Below are 19,650 nucleotides of genomic sequence, written 5' to 3'. Positions count from 1 at the left end.
AAGGAGATGTAGTTAGGCTTTATTGAAAAGATATTATTTATCACTTATATGGACACATGAAATGTCAATGATTGATGCATTATCTTATTAAAGCCATGGGTGCTGGAAATTGTTTTCAAGGATTTATAATGCTTTTGTGATGCAGTGATAGTGTCCCTCCCTCGAGGCCAAAAAAACGATTCAAATTTGATCTGCTTCAACAGTGTGCAATAACATCGCTGAACAGGTTCATTAGAACATATCTAGAGACATTCATAAAGAGGGATGGGGGAGCACTGGTATGCTTCTGACCTTTCTTAACCAGTCTCAAATGCAAATTTTAATTTTAATTTACAAGTTTGATGTATAGTTTGATCTGAATTAGAGTTCTCCTTATGGGAAGCCACCTGTTTGTCTTGTTTTATTGATTCACTAATTTAGTTAGTTATTTAAAAATGGTATGAAGAGGGATGGTACTGCTATGCTCAAAGCCTTCCTGACTGGTGGGCACTTGCTCTGCAAAACCAAATCTTAAGTTTAACTTTTCAACTTTCAGTTGAGGCTTTGTCTTTTATTGTAATGCTTCTTTGCCGGGCTTGTTAATTCAGGTTAATTTGTTCACAAGAGTTACGTTAGTTTCATTGTCAATTTCAGAATAGTGTAAAGAGGCTGGGAGAGGGGCACTGTGTCCATTGGTTTGTCTTGAAGCATTATAAGGCCTCTGGGCAATGCAGGGGCTGGAGGCCTTCATCAGCTGGCAAAACCACAATTTTAATTTTAATTTTGTAAGCTTTCTTTGGGTAGGGCTTTTTTTTTGTTGCAGTCCTTTCGGGTGCTGTAACTTTGAGTTTAGTTTATTCATTTTGTTTAGTTGATTTCAATTTCAAAAAAGTATAAGGAGTGATAGATTGTGTACTGGGTTGACAACGAGGAGACAGAAGTCTACAGGGCCGCTTCCCGTGAATTAATCTGCCATCAATCAAAACATGGTAGTTTCTCTCATAGTTCACGTATGGCTTGAATGAATTTAACTCTTAATTGTCTGTTTCAAGATTACATTCCAGTTACAAAACCTGTTTTCCAAAACAGTGGGATGCACACTATGGACACTTCAAAAGATTAAAAATCAGAACACTGGTATAACAAACAAATCCAGCTGACCTTTTTAAAATCAATCTTTGCTTTAAATTTAACATGTGTCCAAAAAAAGTGGTCAATGGAGCAGGTGGTTAAAGTAAGTAATTGCACCAAGAACAGTGGTTGAAACATTTGATGCTTTTTCTGCCTCATTTATGCAGGCACCTCAAATTATAAGATGAAGCATTCCATAAAACAGTGGACATCACAATGGATTGCTTTGTGTGATATTATCTTGCTGTAATGATGTAATAACTGACGGCGCTAAGCCATTACCAAATTATGACGATATAATTTAAGTAATTTTTGGTAGAAGGGTTGTCCACCAGTGGTTGAGCAATTCAAGCTGAAATCTGATCCTGTAATAAGACAGCCTCAGTAATTAAATTTACTGTGAGACATCTCTTACAATATTTTAATTTATTTTTCATGTAACTGTATGAACTTGGCTGTCCATGTTTTTCCATGGAATTGCACTGCATAGTGCAGAAGCCTGACAGTACAGGTTAACAATATTCAGCAGCTGTGTCAACATCACGTCTCTGTAGCAGCACGGTGGACGGAGACACACACACACACACACACACACACACACACACACACACACAGCAATTGCACACTTTTTTGCAGCCCTTTATGAAGGAGAACTGGCAGGTTCAATATCAAAGTACCTGCCTGGTTCTTACTTGTGAAACCATCAATATCATAGGAAAAGAAATGTGGGAAAATCCTGGTAGAAGTAAACAAAGAGCTACGCAGATTGTCTGTTAAAATGATGCAGCACATAGAAAGAGACCAAATTACAAAGAACAAGCACTTCAAACCCAGTTATGCTCTCCACAATTGTCGGAGTAATGAAGAACTACAACCAAGATCCTATTCAATAGTGATTTACAGGCCATGGTTTTACAAACATGCATGGGCATTCTCAAATGCAGCATTATTTACAGATTTCTTTCAAATGAAACAGTTCTTTGCCTTATGAAACAAAAACGTAAAATGAATAAAATTCAAGGAATAAAGATAAAAAATTTAACTTTTAATGAGAATGTTTCTGAAAAGTCTGGTTTCCCATGGCCTTACACATGACGAATCAGATAATTCACCATTTCTAAATAACAGAGGAGTGCTCGTGTCATGTATGGAATAGCATCAGGTCCACTGATTTATGGTAATGAGTCAGGCAAGTTCTGTTTATATTAAACAGCATTTGGTGGTCTTTGCTGGCACTTTGAAGATTGAATGTTACAACAGCATTAAGTAGCAGTAGCCTACACATTAAGCCAATTAATTTTTATCTCTTACATTTTATGAATTGGAACACACAGCAAATTGTCATGCTAGTTCTACCATTTGGGTTTGGTACTTGACATTAATGAGTTCTGATGAGAGCTAATGGAATCTACTTAGTTTTAGGACTAGCAAAAACCTAAGTAGGTTCCTGGAGTTTGACAGGTACTATGCTGGCACTATAAAGGTTTGAAAATATAACATCACCGTAGGAGCAGCATTGGGATTGAGATAGTGTAGTGAGTGGAACCAGGTGGATCTTCTTGACTATGAGATCCTTGTTTGGGGTTGTTAACCTGGCCTAATCAGGGAGCCCTGGCTCAGCGATATAAACAGGGGATTCAGAATCTCCTCACTTCAGGGGCTGACTCTGAGCTGACTGGCCACAGCCAGTGTACTGTGCACACATACATAAAGGGTGACTCGGTGATAAGGTGCAGGCCTCTAAGCAGTCATTTCAGATACAGAATTTATTTTAAATAATTTTGATATTTTGTTGACCAGAATCAGATGCAATAATATTCCTGATGAGAACATTGTACAAATTCAAACTGAGATTTATATAACACTGATTTGTCAATAAAGCTGCATCTATAGTGTTCATGGTTAGAATGTACTGGTATTGAGCACTTGGGAGTCTGTCTACAACCTCAAAAGTACATTGGTTGATTAAGTGATTGTTCTGCGAAAGACTTCCTTCATCCAGGCAACAGAATTAAGAAATAGGTTTAATTATTAGTACAGTCCACTCAAATTTTAATCTAAAGTGCAGTTTGTCATTACTGCTCTGATTAACACAGGTCAGCTGAATGTTTTGTTAAGAAAGCTCCATTCCAAAGTTTAAGAAGCATTGAGACAATCATTTAATTCACCCGTGTGCACATACCAAAAAGAAAAAACAAATCCATATCGTGCAACCCGTTTCAATCATTTCAAACCAGATTTAAGCACAGCTGCTTGCCGAAAGATTGAATTGGTGGACATCGATTTAAAAGAGCATGTAAATTATATTAACAAAAGCTACACATCACTGAGTGTTCAAAGAAATCCAAGTTGAAGTAATGTAACACGTTTTTAAGATGCAAGATTTCTTACCTCCAGAAAAGAGATGGGTATTTGTGCTGTCAAATGCTAAACAGAATATGTTGGATAGATGTTCGCCTTTCAGTTGGACAGGTTTGGCTTTTGAATGAATAGCTTTATCAACATGCCACAACAAAACACGACGGTCATCTCCACCTGTCACAAAAAGCAAATTTGCAAATTACTCTTCAGTTCAAAGCACATTAAAGTAGACAGTAAACAACCCATTTATACAAGATCCCTAGAAAGAAAGGCATTGCAATGACACAGCACAAACCGAGAACCACAACTTGCAATAGGGCTTCAGGATGAGCAACTGATCAGCTACCAATCCACTGTGGGCATTGCTGCTTTGGAGATAAAACTAAGATGCAATGATATTTGATAGCAGCGACCTGACAAAGGTGCAATGCTCTGAAAGATGATCTGCTGGAGACAGCCTCTGTTTTGCTGATGGTGAGTTGGATCCCAATAGATGTTCAGATCACTTGTCTTTCTTGTGTCTTGCTCACCACTTCCTTCTTGTTGCCAATTTTACTTTGGGAAGTAGCAAGTCAAGAGGGAGGGAAACCGTGAGAGGTAGAGTCAATGAGCAGAAGCGAGGCAGTGAGAACATGGAGTTGGCTGAGGAATTTTCTTTTAGCCACTGCCATCAGCGAGCAAAACATCTTCCAACTCCCTTACTGCACTCAACTCATTCCTGACCACCCTCATCTGCCCTCAGGTTGCTGAAAGTTGAAACAAGGTCTATTTGAAAAAGAAATGAAAATGTGCTGATATAGAGTCTTTTGCAATCTTAACATGTCCCCAAAGCCAATCCGAGCCAGTTATCCAAGTCTAGTCACTGTTGGAATGTTTGCTTTGTGACTAGGATCAGAGTAGAGCAAGTGTTTTTTGTATCTGAGTAAGTAGGTTGCAGATTCAAGTCCTGCTTTATAGAGTTGAATGTAATACATATGCTGATATTTCAGCAAATACTTAGGGAACACTGTAGTGGCAGACACCTTTCAAATGGAATAACAAATCAAAGCCTCATCTGCCTACTCAGGTGAACGGAGAACAGAGAACAGAGCCAAGGGGGATCTCCTACCAGTTTGACAAACATTCCTTCCTCTCTCAATATATCCAAAAATTCGCTATTCCATACAGATAATCTGAAATTGTACATTTAATCCGATAAATGCTTGTTCTAGCAGCTCTGCACAAAGCAGACAGTTGCAAACATCTTTGGACAGAGATGTCGAGCGAATGATCCATTTTGGCTTTCTCCCCAGGTAGTCATTACTCAATTCAGTTCAGTCAATGACATTACAAAATGGCTTGGCATGCTGAATAAATAAAAAGCAACAAGCCATGATATCACCTCGACTGCTGTGTGGAAGATAGGCTCAGTACTAGGTGTACCTCTAACCAAGCAGTTTCAGTACACTTAAAACACTGGTACCAAAGCAGCCGGGTGGAAAACTACTTCGGTCCACAAAAATCAAGGCAAATTCAATTTGTCTAATGATCACTTATCAACCTAGTCTTGCTCATTGGCAAAGTGATTGAAGATATGGCTGACAGCACTCCGGATAATCTGCTCACTCGTCTTCAGTTTAAATTACACCAGAACAGCTCTGCTCCAGATCTCATTACAGCCCTGACTCAAACATGGACGAAGTGCTAAGTTACAGAGGAGAGGAGCGACATTCCTTGACATCAAGGCAATATTTGACAGAGTGTGGCACTAGGGATCCCTGTAAAATTAAAATCCATGGAAACCAGTGGGAGAAACTCTACCTAACACTAAGGAAGATTACTGTGACTGTCAGAGACCAATCATCTCATAGAACATAGGGCATTACAGCTCAGAACAGGCCCTTCAGCCCTAGATATTGTGCCGTCCTGTAAAACCAATCTGAAGCCCATCTAACCTACACTATTCCATTTTTGTCCCTATACCTATCCAATAACCATTTAAATGTCTGTAAATTTGGCAAGTCTACAACTGTTGGAAGCAGTGCATTCCATGCCCCTCCTACTCTGAGTAAAGAAACTACCTCTGACATCTGTTCTATATCTATCACCCCTCAATTTAAAGCTAGCCATCACCAAAAGACATTCCCTATCCACCTGATCTAACCCTCTGATTATCTTGTACAGCTCAATTAAGTGACCTCTCAACCTTCTTCTCTCTAACAAAGACAGCCTCTAGACCTTTCCTCGTAAGACCTTCCCTCCATATGAGGCAACATCCTGGTAAATCTCCTCTGAACCCTTTCCAAAGCTGCCACATCCTTCCTGTAATGCGGTGACCAGAACTGTAAGCAATACTCCAAGTGCAGCTGCACCAGAGTTTTGTACAGCTGCAGCATGACCTCATGGTTCTGAAACTCAATCCCTCTATTAATAAAAGCCAACACACCATATGCCATCTTAACAACCCTGTGGGTGGCAACTTTGAGGCACTGATGGACATGGATACAGAGATCTCTCTGCTCGTCTACACAACCAAGAATCTTACCATTCGCCCAGTACTCTGCATTCCTGTTACTCCTTCCAAAGTGAATCACCTCACACTTTTCTGCATTAAACTCCATTTGCCACCTCTCAGCCCAGCTCGCAGCTTGTCTATCTCAGGCTCAGATCTCAGGCAAGAGTGCCTCAGGATGGATATTCCCTAAACAACCTGTTCAGCAATATTAATACATACCCTCATCAGCAGGCAGAACTTAACCTAGGGCCCCTAGCTCATAGGTAGACACTACCACTGCTTGGGTTGATCAGTGACAAGTTAAAACTCATGCCACACAGTGTCTAACAGCAGAAATTCCCACTACCTCCCTTTCACATTCAATGGCAGAGTCATTAGTGAATTTCCCATTAATATCCTGCGGGCTTACAACGGACTAAAAACTCTACTGGACCTATCACATAAATACTGTGGCTATGAAAGCAGATCTAAGGCTGAATATTCTATAACAAGTAACTTGCCTTGCAACTCAGCAAAAGTTCAGAATGAGATGGAATTCTTCTCACCCACTTGATAAGAAGATCTGATACCACTCAAAACCAATACAGTCCAGGACGAAGCAGCCTGATACCCCATTCACCACCAATGCAACATGCCTGCAGTATATACCATTTTTAAGATCCACTGCACCAACTCAACCATACTTCGTATTGTAGCATCTTCCAAACCAGTTAAGATTAGATTAGATTACTTACAGTGTGGAAACAGGCCCTTCGGCCCAACAAGTCCACACCGACCCATCACAGCGCAACCCACCCAGACCCATTCCCCTACATTTACCTCTTCATCTAACACTACGGGCAATTTAGCATGGCCAATTCACCTAACCTGCACATTTTTGGATTGTGGGAGGAAACTGGAGCACCCGGAGGAAACCCACACAGACACAGGGAGAATGTGCAAACTCCACACAGAGTCACCTGAGGCGGGAATTGAACCCAGATCTCTGACGCTGTGAGGCAGCAGTGCTAACCACTGTGCCACCATGCCGCCCACAAAGAATAGGTAACAGGTGTACACAAACAGCAAACGTCAACAGCATGTTCCCTTCCAATTTCCTGGCCACTAAATCTTTATTCACCTTCATCATCACTGGGCCAAAATCCTGAAACTGTAAATCACACGCCCTTGTGGGAAAATCTAAACCAAAGCAGTCTGTGGCAGTCCAAGGCAGCAATTCCCTACCACCTTAGCAAAAGTAATTACGAATGGCAATAAATGCTGCTCTTCTTAGCAATAACCACAGACTGTGAAAGAATAATTCAACATTATACATATAGAGTAACATAAGACTATACAAAATAGGAACAGAGTAGACTGTTCAGCCCCTTGAGCCTGCTCTGAGATTTCTCAAGTCCACCTTCCTGTGCTTTCCCTATAACCCTCTATTCCCCCACTGATGAAGAATTTATCGATCTCAGTCTTAAATATAAACAAGGATTCTGCCCCACAGCTCTCTGTGACAAGGAGTTCCAAAGACTCTCAACCCTCAGAAGAAATTCCTCCTCATCTCAGTCTTAAATCAGCACCCCTTTATTCTGAGTCCACCTCTCTGGTCCTCTTCCACAAGGGGAAAATCCTCTCAGCATTTATCCTGTCAAGTCTCTTAAGAATCCTATATGTTTCAATGAAATCACCTCTCATTCTTCTAAACTGCAATGAGTAGTGACCCTAACTGTTTAATCATTGCTCATAAGACAATCCCTCCATTCCAGGGAGCATTTGAGTGAACATTCTCTGAACTGCCTCAATTGAAACAATATCTTTCCTTAAATAAAGTGACCAAAACTGTTCCTTACTCCAGATCTGGTCTCACTAACGCCTTGCACAGTTTACACTAAGACATCCCACTCTTATACTCTAACCTCCTTAATATAAGGGCCAACTTTTCTGATTACCTGCTATACCTGTGTGCTGGCTTTACATTTCCACACAGTACACTCAAGTCCCTTTGAACTGCAACTTTCTAAATTTTCTCTCCATTTAAATAATAACCTGTTCTTTCTGTTCCAAAAAATGACCAATTTTCCATTTTGCCACATTATACTCTATTTTGTCAACTTTTTGCCCACTTATTTAGTACTAATATCTCTGTTGTACCCGTCACAACCTGCCTTTCCATCTATTTTAATGTTATCTGCAAATCTGGCTACATTCGCTTCTTTCCTCCAAGTTATTAACACACATTGGAAAAAGCTGTGGTCTCAGCACTGATCCCTGTGGAACCTTACTCACCACCAACTTGAAAAAGAACCCAGATACCCACTCATTGAATCCTACCCCGAGCCAATTCTCTACCCATGCCAATATAATATCTTCAACACCGTGGGCTCTTATGGGTTAGGGATAAGATGCATTAGATCTGCCCTATCATATCTAACTATTAGCACCTTTTCACACATTACTGATTCATCTCCTATCATTAACAGCTAAGAAACATCAAAGAGACTAGTAACAAAAAGCAGCCAGTTCGAGATTCCTCTCATCTCCCAATCAATCACGGCTAGCTTGAAAATCACTCATTATAATGGGAGACATAATTTCAGGAACTTTCAGGTCTGTTTGAAAAGGACGGTAGCAACATTATACAAACCGCATCATTTGTTCCAGAGAATAAGAAGTTCTGATATCTACTTAATGGTTTCTTCATAAATTTACAGATGCAGCCCCTAGTCATGTTCTTCATATCAATTCTAAATACCGTATTCAACTTGTACCCAATCACTTCAACACTTTAAAAACCTTACCCATTTTCATGTCACGTCTGCATCATTCCAAACAACCCTATCATATTATGACACCCAAACCTCATCATTATCTAGAGACCTAGTTATTCAGAACTATTATTTCAGAAATACTGCATATGTTCAAAGTTTGTGCGAAGATTTGTAGCTCGGGTGCTCGTTGTTGTGGTTCTGTTCGCCAAAAACTTCCAGCTCGGCGAACAGAACCACAACAATACTGCATATGGTTTAATTCAAGTATGTTCCTGTCAGAACCATTGACAGCCTTCAATTCATGTTGAATGTGCCCTGCAAACCAACATAGAATGATCTCAGAAATTGCTGGAAAGGCTCAGCAGATCTAACAGCATCTGTGAAGAGAAATCAGAGTTAATGTTTCGGGTCGGGCAACCCTTCCTCAGAACTCTGATTCCTCTTCACAGGTGCTGCCAGACCTGCTGAGCTTACAGCATCTGCAATTCTTTCAGTTTTTAACCTACAATGATCTTCTTTATGCACCCCATAACCGGCACAAAAACTGCACACTTGTAATGACTGCGCAATGACTGATCCATATCTCTTCCTCAATTAAGTATTGTCAGATTAGAGAATTTTTCTGACCATTATTTCACAAAATGGATATAGGTTTTTAAAAACCTAGTTTTCACCAATAAGATTTTTTCAGAAGTTGGAAAAGATAACAAACACTGATGTTCTTTTCCTCAAACACCACAGAGAATAAGCAGTTTGTTAATGTAATTAGTGAACACCTTACATCCACTGTTCTAGGAAATGTCCAGCCTGTGTTCTAGCAGGCTCACAGTTATACTAACAGGTATAAAACAGATAAAGTCACAGTCATACAGCATGGACACAGACCTTCGGTCCAACTAATCCATGCCAGCCATAATCCCAAACTAAACTAGCCCCATCTGCCTGCATGTTGCCCCATCCCTCCAAACATTTCTTATTCATGTACTTATTTAAAGGTCTTTTAAACGCTGTAATTACACCCACGTTCAGCACTTCCTCTGGATGTTCATTCCACATATGCACCACTCTCCGTGTAAAAGAAATTTCCTCATGTCTTGTTCAAACCTCTCTCTGCTCACCTTAAAAATATGCCCCCAGTCTTGAAATCCCCCAACGCTAGGGAAAAGACACCTGCCATACACCTTATTTATACCCCTCATGATTTTACAAACCTCTGTAAGGTCACCCCTCAACCTCCTACACTCCAGTGATAAAAGTCCCAGCCTATCCAGCCTTCTCCAAACTCAAACCCTCCATTACTGGCAACATTCTGGTAAATCCCTTCTGAACCCTCTCCAGTTTAATAAAATCCTTCCGACAACCAGAATTGGGCATAGAACTCCAGAATGGAATGAGCTACAGAGGAAGTGGTGAAGGCTGGTACAATTGCAACATTTAAAAGGCATCTGGATGGGTGTATGAATAGTAAAGGTTTGGAGGGATGTGGGCTGTGTGCTGCAGGTGGGACTAGATTGGGTTGGGATATGTGGTCGGCCTGGACGAGTTGAACCGAAGGTCTTTTCCGTGCTGTACGTCTCAATGTCATAGAATCATCCAGCTCATGTTGCAGATACACCACTGTTCAACTCATGGATTATGCTGTGCAATGAGAGTCCACTCTGAAGTGTAAAAAACACATGGTTCAATTACAACCACCAGCATCACTGGCACAGAAGCTGCTTCTGAGCAAAGAAAATATTTTAATGTCTTGTATGGAAGGCAAGGGTGCAAGACAGCAAAGGCTGTAGTCAATGTCCTACTTGGATATAGTACCAGAGGACTGGAGAATTCCAAATATTCCACCTCTTTCAAAAAAAAAAGCAGAAGGGGTACACTCAGTAAGTGCAGCCCAGCTTGTTAAAGATAAATCAAGTATGACAAATGTAGTTAAGCTTTTCAGTAAATAAGAGGGCAAACAGTTTATGTTGAGCACATGGACTGTATCATATAAAAAGCCGGAGTAATTGGACAGTAACAGCATGGATACCAAATAGGCTAAGAGACAGGCTGCAGAGAATAGTGTGGAAGGACTGGCATATTAAATGCTAACGTCCAGGAGTCTGGATTGAAACCATTGTTTTAAAATAATTTACATGATTAGAACTTGGATGCAGGGGATGAGATTTCAAGTCCTCAGATGTGAAGACATGGATACATTGTACACTAAGAAGGATGTTAAAAAATTGAAAATGGCAACACATGATGGATGAAAGCAAATGCAGAGAAGTCCAGGGATGGATTTACAAGAATGAGGATAGTCAATAAAACGTGTATTATGATATTTTACTCCATGTGTCCTCTGCCTGAAGGCAGGTCCTTAGCTCATTGTCTGGTGCTTCATTCTGAGCCATTTTTCCCAGTAGCATTTTTGTCAGCGATGGTTTGACTACAGAACAAAATAGTGTAATATTAAAAATGATTGTAGAAATAGAAAGACATTGGATGTACACACACACACACATATCTCTGAAGGCTAAGGTGATAAAGTTGTTAGAAAGCATCGGAGTAGAGATACTATCCCAGATACTGGGTAGCACAGTGCTGCCTGACAGCACCAGGGACCTAGGTTTGACCCCAATCTTGGTTGACTGCACGGAGTTTGTAGGTTTTCCCTGTGTCTGCATGAGTTTTGTCCGGGTGCTCCAGTTTCTTCCCACAGTCCAAAGATGTGCAAGCTAGGTGGATTAGCCATTGTAAATGCAGAGTAATTTGGGATCCTGGATGGGATGTTCTTCATAAGGTCAGTGCAAACTCAATGGGCTGAACAGTATATTTCTGAACTGTAGGAACATTTTGATTCACAGTCGATAGCAAAGTGACAACACTCATCATTGGTCTTGAAGGAAGCTACCTTGATCATTTAGTGATGTCTGTTGTGCACTTTCTTTGGCCTGATATCTATTTGTATCTGATGCAAACCAGTGATGCTTCCCATATATCCAGCAACACTAATATATCAGGACAGATGAGGTAACCAATCATATTTAGGTATTCTAACAGACAGCAAACCAGATAGTAAAGATCAATGTAAAATGTTTATTAGAAAAAAAATATTAGCGTGTGAAATAAATGATTGGGACGTACAAATAGAATTAAGGTTGAAGCTGAAGCCAAAATAAATTTAACAGATTAAAAAAATGGGCTTCATAAGGCAAATATGTCTTTCAGAAATATTTTAAAAATAATCTTTTCTCATGGTCAATGAGGTTGTTCTGCAGTACCTGTAATCCAACATGATATTAAAAATCTACACGTATCTCATTCAACAAGATGTACCTTTCCTGGATTTTTAAAACTAGGTAAATGAAATAGAGGAGCAAGGATTTCTGATTTCGGTGATTTCTCCTTACAGTGTCAGGGAGTGAGTATCTACAACAGTGCACTCATGTAGAAGAGTAGAACCACTGACCAAAGCTTCTGCATTTTCACGTTTAACTGCACATGGTCAGATTCCCAAAAGTTGCTGTCACTTCACAGAAGCAATCACAGCAAATATACTCACTATTACTATATAGACCAGACCTGAAGGATCCAAAAGCAAGAAAGGAATATTCAAGCATTGTTAGGAGACAGCTGATACTTTTATTAAATCAAGAGGATAAACAACAAATTTCCTAGAATTGCATCAGGGGTGAGACATCAGAATTGTGGGACTGTTCTCCTCAGGTCAAGGGTTTAATTCCAATGTGTTAAAATTATGACTGGCTTTGGTACATGGGAAGCAATTGTTTATCTTGGCAGGAAAGGACACAAATTTGAGATAATTATCTAAAGAACCAGAAATGATGTATGCAGTGCGTAGTGATCTGGAAGCCACTGCATGAAAAGGTAATGGAAATTGTTTCAATATTAACTTTGAAAAGAAAGTTCAAAATCACAATGCCAGGTTATAGTCCAACAAGTTTATTTGGAAGTACAAGCTTTCAAAGTGCTGCTCCTTCATCAGGTAGCTAGTGAGGCAGGTACATAGGACACAGAATTTATAGTAAAATTTATACTATAAATTCTGTGTTCTCTGATCCTGTCCCAATAGCTACCTGAGAAAAGGAGCAGAGCTCTGAAAGCTAGTGCTTCCAAATAAGCCCGTTGGACTCTAACCTGGCATTGTGATTTTGAACTTTGTCGACCACAGTCACATCACTGCCACATCATCTTTGAAAAGAGTGAATCAATACTTCAGATGAAAAACAATTTGTAGGTCTGTGGGGGAAAAAAAAGCACAAATTAATAGGACGAAATGGGTCATTCTTTCAAGAAGCCAGTAGACATGATGGGCTATTGCATGTGAGACAGCTTTTTCACTGCTATTCAGTAATATTATGGTTCCATGTAACATTATAAAACCGGTCTTACTTTATGTCACACAATGTTGTGGTGATCCATAAATATTGAAAAATGTTGATAAAGCATTTCACTAGCAAGTAAAAAAGTTTCCAGGACCTAAGGCTGCACATAAACCAGAGGAATTAAAACATGTTAGGATGCCCAACATGTTACAAAAACCACACTGCTGACATCCAGTTTCCAAAAGCTGCAATTCCAGTACTTTCTTCAAAGTGAAATAGGTGCCAACTATCTCTTCAGAATAATGAATCGGAGAAGAGAGGGGTGCGGTCACAGGATTGAACAGGATTCAACTGCCCGGCATTACCTGTTGCTAATATAGCAGCATTCACAGCTACAAAAACCCTCATTACTGCACCAATTAATTCAGCTGATCTGAAGGGACACTGCACCAAAGGGATTAAAAGTGCAAACAGCCAAGTATTACAAAAACAGATTGTCCTAGTGTCATTCTGCTAAGGTTTGAATATCGTACAATACAATCTCTTGGTTTTCAGTCTCCTCAGTTGTTGTCGTTTCAAGAAGTATACATCTGAAAAGACACAGAGGTAGCTTTCATATAACATGAGATGCCAGCACAGCCAGCATTTGTCACCCAGCTCGACAACTGTCCTCAAGGAAGTGATGGGGAGCCACCTTCCTGAATCACTGTGGTCTATAGGAGGCAGGTACATCCACAGAGTTGTTAGGGAGTGCCACACTGGCGAAGACATTCATTCAATTTTCTCTCTCTCTTCACACTTGCTGCCTTTTCTCCCTCCCATATATCCATTCTCTCAAACACCTCCACTCAAACCCTTTGACAGATTCACACCACCACTGTACCTTCCTCTTATCATCTACTGCACATCATCTCCAGTATACCCTCTTCACTGATTGTGATCTTGTCTCCCATCACTTATTGCAAGGGTCTGTGCTATTATATAGTACCATCCACATACCTCCCTTTGGCTCAACCCACAGCTCCCTTCCCATCAATCCACTGCATCTTTCCATAAACCCCCCCCCCCCCCCCCACCACCACACACACACACACACACACACACACACACACACACACACACACACATAATCCTGCTGTCATCAACCCGCCTGTCACCCTGCATCCCTCCTCTTATCTAAACTGACTTCTGTCTGGCACTCTCTTCCCATCATCTATCACAGTTCCTACATTATCCAGGGAGCCCACTAACCTCTGTTTAACCCCGTTCCCACCCCAGCACCTCCCCTGTTGCCCACTCCATCCCAAAGCCTCACCCACAGCAACCTATGTGGTACTTCTCCCATTACATGCCACACCCTCATTCCTTTCCTCATCCTCTGCTCAAATTCCCTCATCTCCCATTGCCCCTCTCCCTCGCACCTCATCCCAATCTCCTCCCCAATCACTCAACACTGGCACAATTCCAACAGGATGAAAGAACCTCTGATGATTTCACCATCTGTGGTCCATGGCATGATAACTGCAGCATTCCCTTTTGAATTCCTAATTGCAGTGCTGCTGGAGATCAGCGGAAGTGACAGGAGATCAGGAATAAAATCAAGACCCTCCCTGAACCCATTTTGCTCAGTCCAATCCCACTGCTGAAGCCCCTTCATTTTTCATGAGATTATCATCCTGCAGGAGTGCCATCACTTTTAACAGAACATGAGCAACATACATTTCCTGTCTAGAAAGAGGAAAACCTCCAATGACATACATAATGTTTGAGTTAACCAATATACTAGTTAACCAATAATTTGCCAGAGAACCACTCTGTCTGCCGAAAAATGGGGCCAGGGTGAAAGCTGTTGTTGTTGTTGGAATATTCAAAACCACTGAGCAGGTTGTGGTCGAGGCCAACAAAAAGGAGAAACGGGGGCTTGTACAGCCCACCGTGCCCCCATCCAACCAAAGCCCGAACACAGACAGCACCAGGCCACAAAGTCTCCAGGAAACGGACAAAAGGTCGTATAGCTGGGCTCCAAGTGTCGGTTTTCTGGAGGCAGAGGAGGAGGAGGAGGAGGAAGAGGAGAAGAACGGGGCGGTGGGGTGGAGGCAGACGAGAAAACAAGGTGACGGTGGTGGTGAAGACGGGGGGGGGGGGGGGGGGGGGGGAGGCGGGGCAGACGGGGGAGGGGGGGAGGCGGGTGGGGCCGAGGGGGCGGGGCTGATGGGGGAGGGGGCTGGCAGGGGAGGGGAGGCTGGGTAGACGGCGGCGGAGGGTGTGGGGGCGATGGTGATGGTGGAGACAGTGGAGGAGGGGCGGGGGTGACAGTGGAGGTGACGGGGGAGGGGGTGACGGGGGAGGGGGTGACGGGGGAGGGGGTGACGGGGGAGGGGGTGACGGGGGAGGGGGTGACGGGGGAGGGGGTGACGGGGGAGGGGACGGTGGAGGGGGTTGGGGTGACGGTGGAGGGGGTTGGGGTGACGGTGGAGGGGGTGGGGGTGACGGTGGAGGGGGAGGGGGTGACGGTGGAGGGGGAGGGGGTGGGGGAGGGGGTGGGGGTGACGGTGGAGGGGGAGGGGGTGGGGGCGACGGTGGGGGGGGAGGGGGTGGGGGCGACGGTGGGGGGGGAGGGGGTGGGGGCGACGGTGGGGGGTGAGGGGGTGGGGGCGACGGTGGGGGGTGAGGGGGTGGGGGCGACGGTGGGGGTGGAAGGGGTGGGGGCGACGGGGGTGGGGGTGACGGGGCAGGGGGCGACGGTGGGGGTGGAAGGGGTGGGGGCGACGGGGGTGGGGGTGACGGGGCAGGGGGTGGGGGCGACGGGGGTGGGGGTGACGGGGCAGGGGGTGGGGGGTACGGTGGAGGGGGTGGGGGTGACGGGGGTGGGGGTGGGGGTGACGGGGGTGGGGGTGACGGGGGTGGGGGTGACGGGGGTGGGGGTGACGGTGACGGGGGTGGGGGTGACGGTGACGGGGGTGGGGAAGGGGGTGACGGGGGTGGGGAAGGGGGTGACGGGGGTGGGGAAGGGGGTGACGGGGGTGGGGAAGGGGGTGACGGGGGTGGGGAAGGGGGTGACGGGGGTGGGGAAGGGGGTGACGGGGGTGGGGAAGGGGGTGACGGGGGTGGGGAAGGGGGTGACGGGGGTGGGGAAGGGGGTGACGAAGGGGGTGACGGGGGTGGGGAAGGGGGTGACGGGGGTGGGGAAGGGGGTGACGGGGAGGGGAAGGGGGTGGGGAAGGGGGTGACGGGGAGCGGAAGGGGGTGACGGGGAGGGGAAGGGGGTGACGGGGAGGGGAAGGGGGTGACGGGGAGGGGAAGGGGGTGACGGGGAGGGGAAGGGGGTGACGGGGAGGGGAAGGGGGTGACGGGGAGGGGAAGGGGGTGACGGGGAGGGGAAGGGGGTGACGGGGAGGGGAAGGGGGTGACGGGGAGGGGAAGGGGGTGACGGGGAGGGGAAGGGGGTGACGGGGAGGGGAAGGGGGTGACGGGGAGGGGAAGGGGGTGACGGTGGAGGGATTGGAGGTGGGGGTGACGAAGGTGAGGGTGACGGTGGGGTGGGGGAGGGGTTGGGGGTGATGGTGGAGGGGTTGGGGGTGATGGTAGAGGGGTTGGGGTTGGGGTGGGGGTGACGGTGGAGGAGTTGGGGGTGGGGGTGACGGTGGAGGAGATGGGTGGGGGTGATGACGGGGGAGGGGGAGACGGGGGTGACGGTGGAGGGGGTGGTAATCTCCTCCCTGGGAGAGTCTCTGGGTGAACAGGGGGCCCTGGACCACCCTCTCTCAGGCCCATGGCCGGGTGTGAGGTTCCTGTCTCCCTCCATCCCGGGTGTCTGCCTCTGTCCAGGAGCCGCTTGTGGATCAGGCCTGTCCCCTCCCCCCGGGCCCCCAGCGGCGGCTCTCCCCATCCCGGGTGGTCCCTACGCCCCTTCCCTCCCCCTCTCTCTCTCCTCCCAGGGACTAGGTCTTTCCCACCTCGTCCCCAGGCTCTTCCCCCTAGGGCCTGGGCCTCTGTCTTGTCCCGGGGCCGGGGCCGCGGCCTCTCCCTCCTCCCCACCCGGGGCCTGAGTTTTCGGCCTCCCCGCTCTCTTACCGGACACCAGCAGCTCCCCGGCGCCGCTGCTGAACTCGATGGCGTTGACGCAGCCGAAGTGCCCGAGCAGGTCCTTCTTGAAGAGGTTCCTGCAGGCGGACAGCCGCTGCCGCTGGAAGGCCTCCCTCAGGAAGCGGTCGCCGGTGACCGCGCGGCGGCCCAGGAAGCGCAGCAGCGAGCCGGGCCCGGGCCCAGGCCCAGGCCCGGGCTCCTCCATCCTCCTCATCATCATCCTCCTCCTCCTCTTCCTCTCGGTGATGGCGGCGCCTCCTGCTCCTGCGGGAGCCCCTCTCAGCCGCGGGCGCCCGTGCCCCTCATCGCCGCCGCGTGAGGCCGCCGCCGGGCGCTGGCCTGCAGCTGATAAGGCGCCGGAGCCTGAAGCCAACATCAACACAGCAACATGGTGCTGCAGCCAGCCAGCTTCCTCCTCTCCTCCCCTCCCCTCCCTCTCCTCCTCCCCTTCTCAGGCTGGACACACACACACACAAAAAAAAACAAAACAACCACCCCCTCAATCACAAAATTAAAAATAAAAACCCCAGAATTTTTTAAAAAAAATAACACCCAACAAAAATCCAACGCAGTCGCCGTGCTCTGGCGCTTCCCAGCTGGGGCTCTTGCTGCCGATGTCACACAGCGATCGGCTTCGGGGGGCTGGGCAGGCGGGGACACAGGGAGAGCTCTGTCACCGTCAGCAATGCTCACAGGAAGAGCCGCACCACCACCACCACCACACGGACAAAAGGCGAGAGCGACCCCCACCCACCCACCGCGGGCAGGTCGCTCAGCGTCAGTGCGTTGGGTCCGCGGCTTGCAACTCGGCGGACCCCGAGCGTCTCCCCCGTCCTTGTGCTTCGGGATTTCCTGAACTTTGCACGGGACCCCGAAGGCGATTCCGCCCATCGTCGGCCGTGCTCGCTCCCCTCCCCGGGAAGGCGACTCAGCCAGAGTCACTCGTCGCACCCTGAACCCCGCAATTTCTTCTTCTTCCCGAACCCCAACTCTTGTCTTGTCCGGTTCACTTTCAGACAGTGCCTTCCAGATCTGTACCCCCCCCAAAACAAATGTGCATATTGTCTCCTCGAGTTTGTTTCACTTCAGTTATTGATGAAGGGCTTGTGCTCCAAACGTCGATCCTCCTGCTCCTCAGATGCTGCCTGACCTGCTGTGCTTTTCCAGCACCACACTCTCGACTCTAATCTACAGTCCTCACTTTCGCCTCACCTCAATTACTGCCCATTGGTTCTTGGCCTTGCTACCAATAGAACAGCTCGTTGCTTCTTGTTTCTACTCTGTCCAGATTCAATGTGATTTTGAACACCGACATCAAATCTCCTCTCAACCTTCTTTTGTCCAAGGGAAACAATCAAAACAATTCCCCAATCAACACTGAATTTCCTCATCTCCAGACATATTGTTTAAATGTTTTCTGGACATTCTCCAATGCATCTTTCCCAAAGTGCAAAGCTCAGAATTGAATCAAATTCTCCAGTTGATGCCAACTTACAGGACTTTCATGTTTTATGTGTTTGGTAAGTTTTGCAATTGTACCCTATGCAACCTAGGTCTAGGTAATTAACATAAATCAAGAAAAGTAATAGTCCTAAGCCATTTTTTAATGAAACCCCAATATATACCTTCCTTTGGTCCAACAAATGACTTTATCGCCACTCTGTGTCCTGTTGCTCAGCCACCTTAACCTTCATTGTGCTATTGTCACTCAGCCACCTATATCTTCATTGTGTTTTATTCTATGGAGTTCGACTTTCCTACCATGCCTGTATTGTAGCACTTTATCAAATGCCTACTGTATCAATCATCATACCTTCTCAGCCTTCGTTGTTGCTTCACCAAAAACTCAAATAATTAGTTTAACACGATTTACCTTTTTAAAAAAATGGTACTGATTTTCCTTAACAGATCCAAAGTGGCTATTCATTCATCTTGGGCTATTGTTTCTGAAAAGACATTTCTCATGACTGAGGTTATAACTGCAGGCCAATCAATTTAATCTTAATAATGAGTTTATCAATAAAATTACAGCCGATGGAATAAAAGGGACAGTGGTCATGTGAGTACATAGTTGGAAGGATTATTGTGGCTTAGTGGTAATTTCCCTACCTCTGAGCCAGAGTGCTGGGGTTCAGGTTTAACAGTTCCAGTGGTGTGTCATAACTCATCTGAACAGGTTGATTAGCAATATCTACAAAGTTGGCTGAAACATAGTCTGTTGGTTATTTTTCTTTCAGACAGGAAAATAATACATAATGAGGTTCCCAAGGACGAGGTACAAAGACCAAAGTTTTTCATGATATGTATTCATGACATAGTCTTCAGTTGTAGGGAACAATTGAAGATGAGGATAAAGTTGGAGATATTGAGAAGAGAATAGTAAAAGATATCAAATAGGAATGGTGTTTTGGATAGATTTGCGGCAAACTACATTTAATGAAAACCTGTGAAATGATACCTTTCGATAGAAAAAAAGGTAACGTAAAATAATAAGTATGATTCTAAAGGGAGTACAAGA

General features: G+C 45.3%; 1 protein-coding gene across 1 annotated transcript in view; it reads right to left on the bottom strand.

Moving 5' to 3' along the window:
• Positions 1-17,533, bottom strand: part of dcaf5 (ddb1 and cul4 associated factor 5) — a 102,505-nt gene extending 84,972 nt beyond the window's left edge. Inside the window, exons 1-2 of the mRNA XM_043698096.2 lie at positions 17,121-17,533; positions 3,502-3,645 (exon numbers count right to left, since the gene is read on the bottom strand). Of these exons, the coding sequence (XP_043554031.2) occupies positions 3,502-3,645; positions 17,121-17,508 (532 nt within the window). The 5' untranslated portion in view covers positions 17,509-17,533. The remainder of the gene's footprint in view (positions 1-3,501; positions 3,646-17,120) is intronic.
• Positions 17,534-19,650: the final 2,117 nt, after the last annotated feature.

The sequence above is a fragment of the Chiloscyllium plagiosum genome, unplaced genomic scaffold (genome assembly GCF_037043375.1).
Source record: "Chiloscyllium plagiosum isolate Xiang-an unplaced genomic scaffold, Cpla_swu_hap1 HiC_scaffold_8, whole genome shotgun sequence".
Lineage (NCBI taxonomy): Eukaryota > Metazoa > Chordata > Chondrichthyes > Orectolobiformes > Hemiscylliidae > Chiloscyllium > Chiloscyllium plagiosum.
Note: the sequence above shows the minus strand (reverse complement) of the source record. Positions and strands in the feature narration are given on the sequence as shown.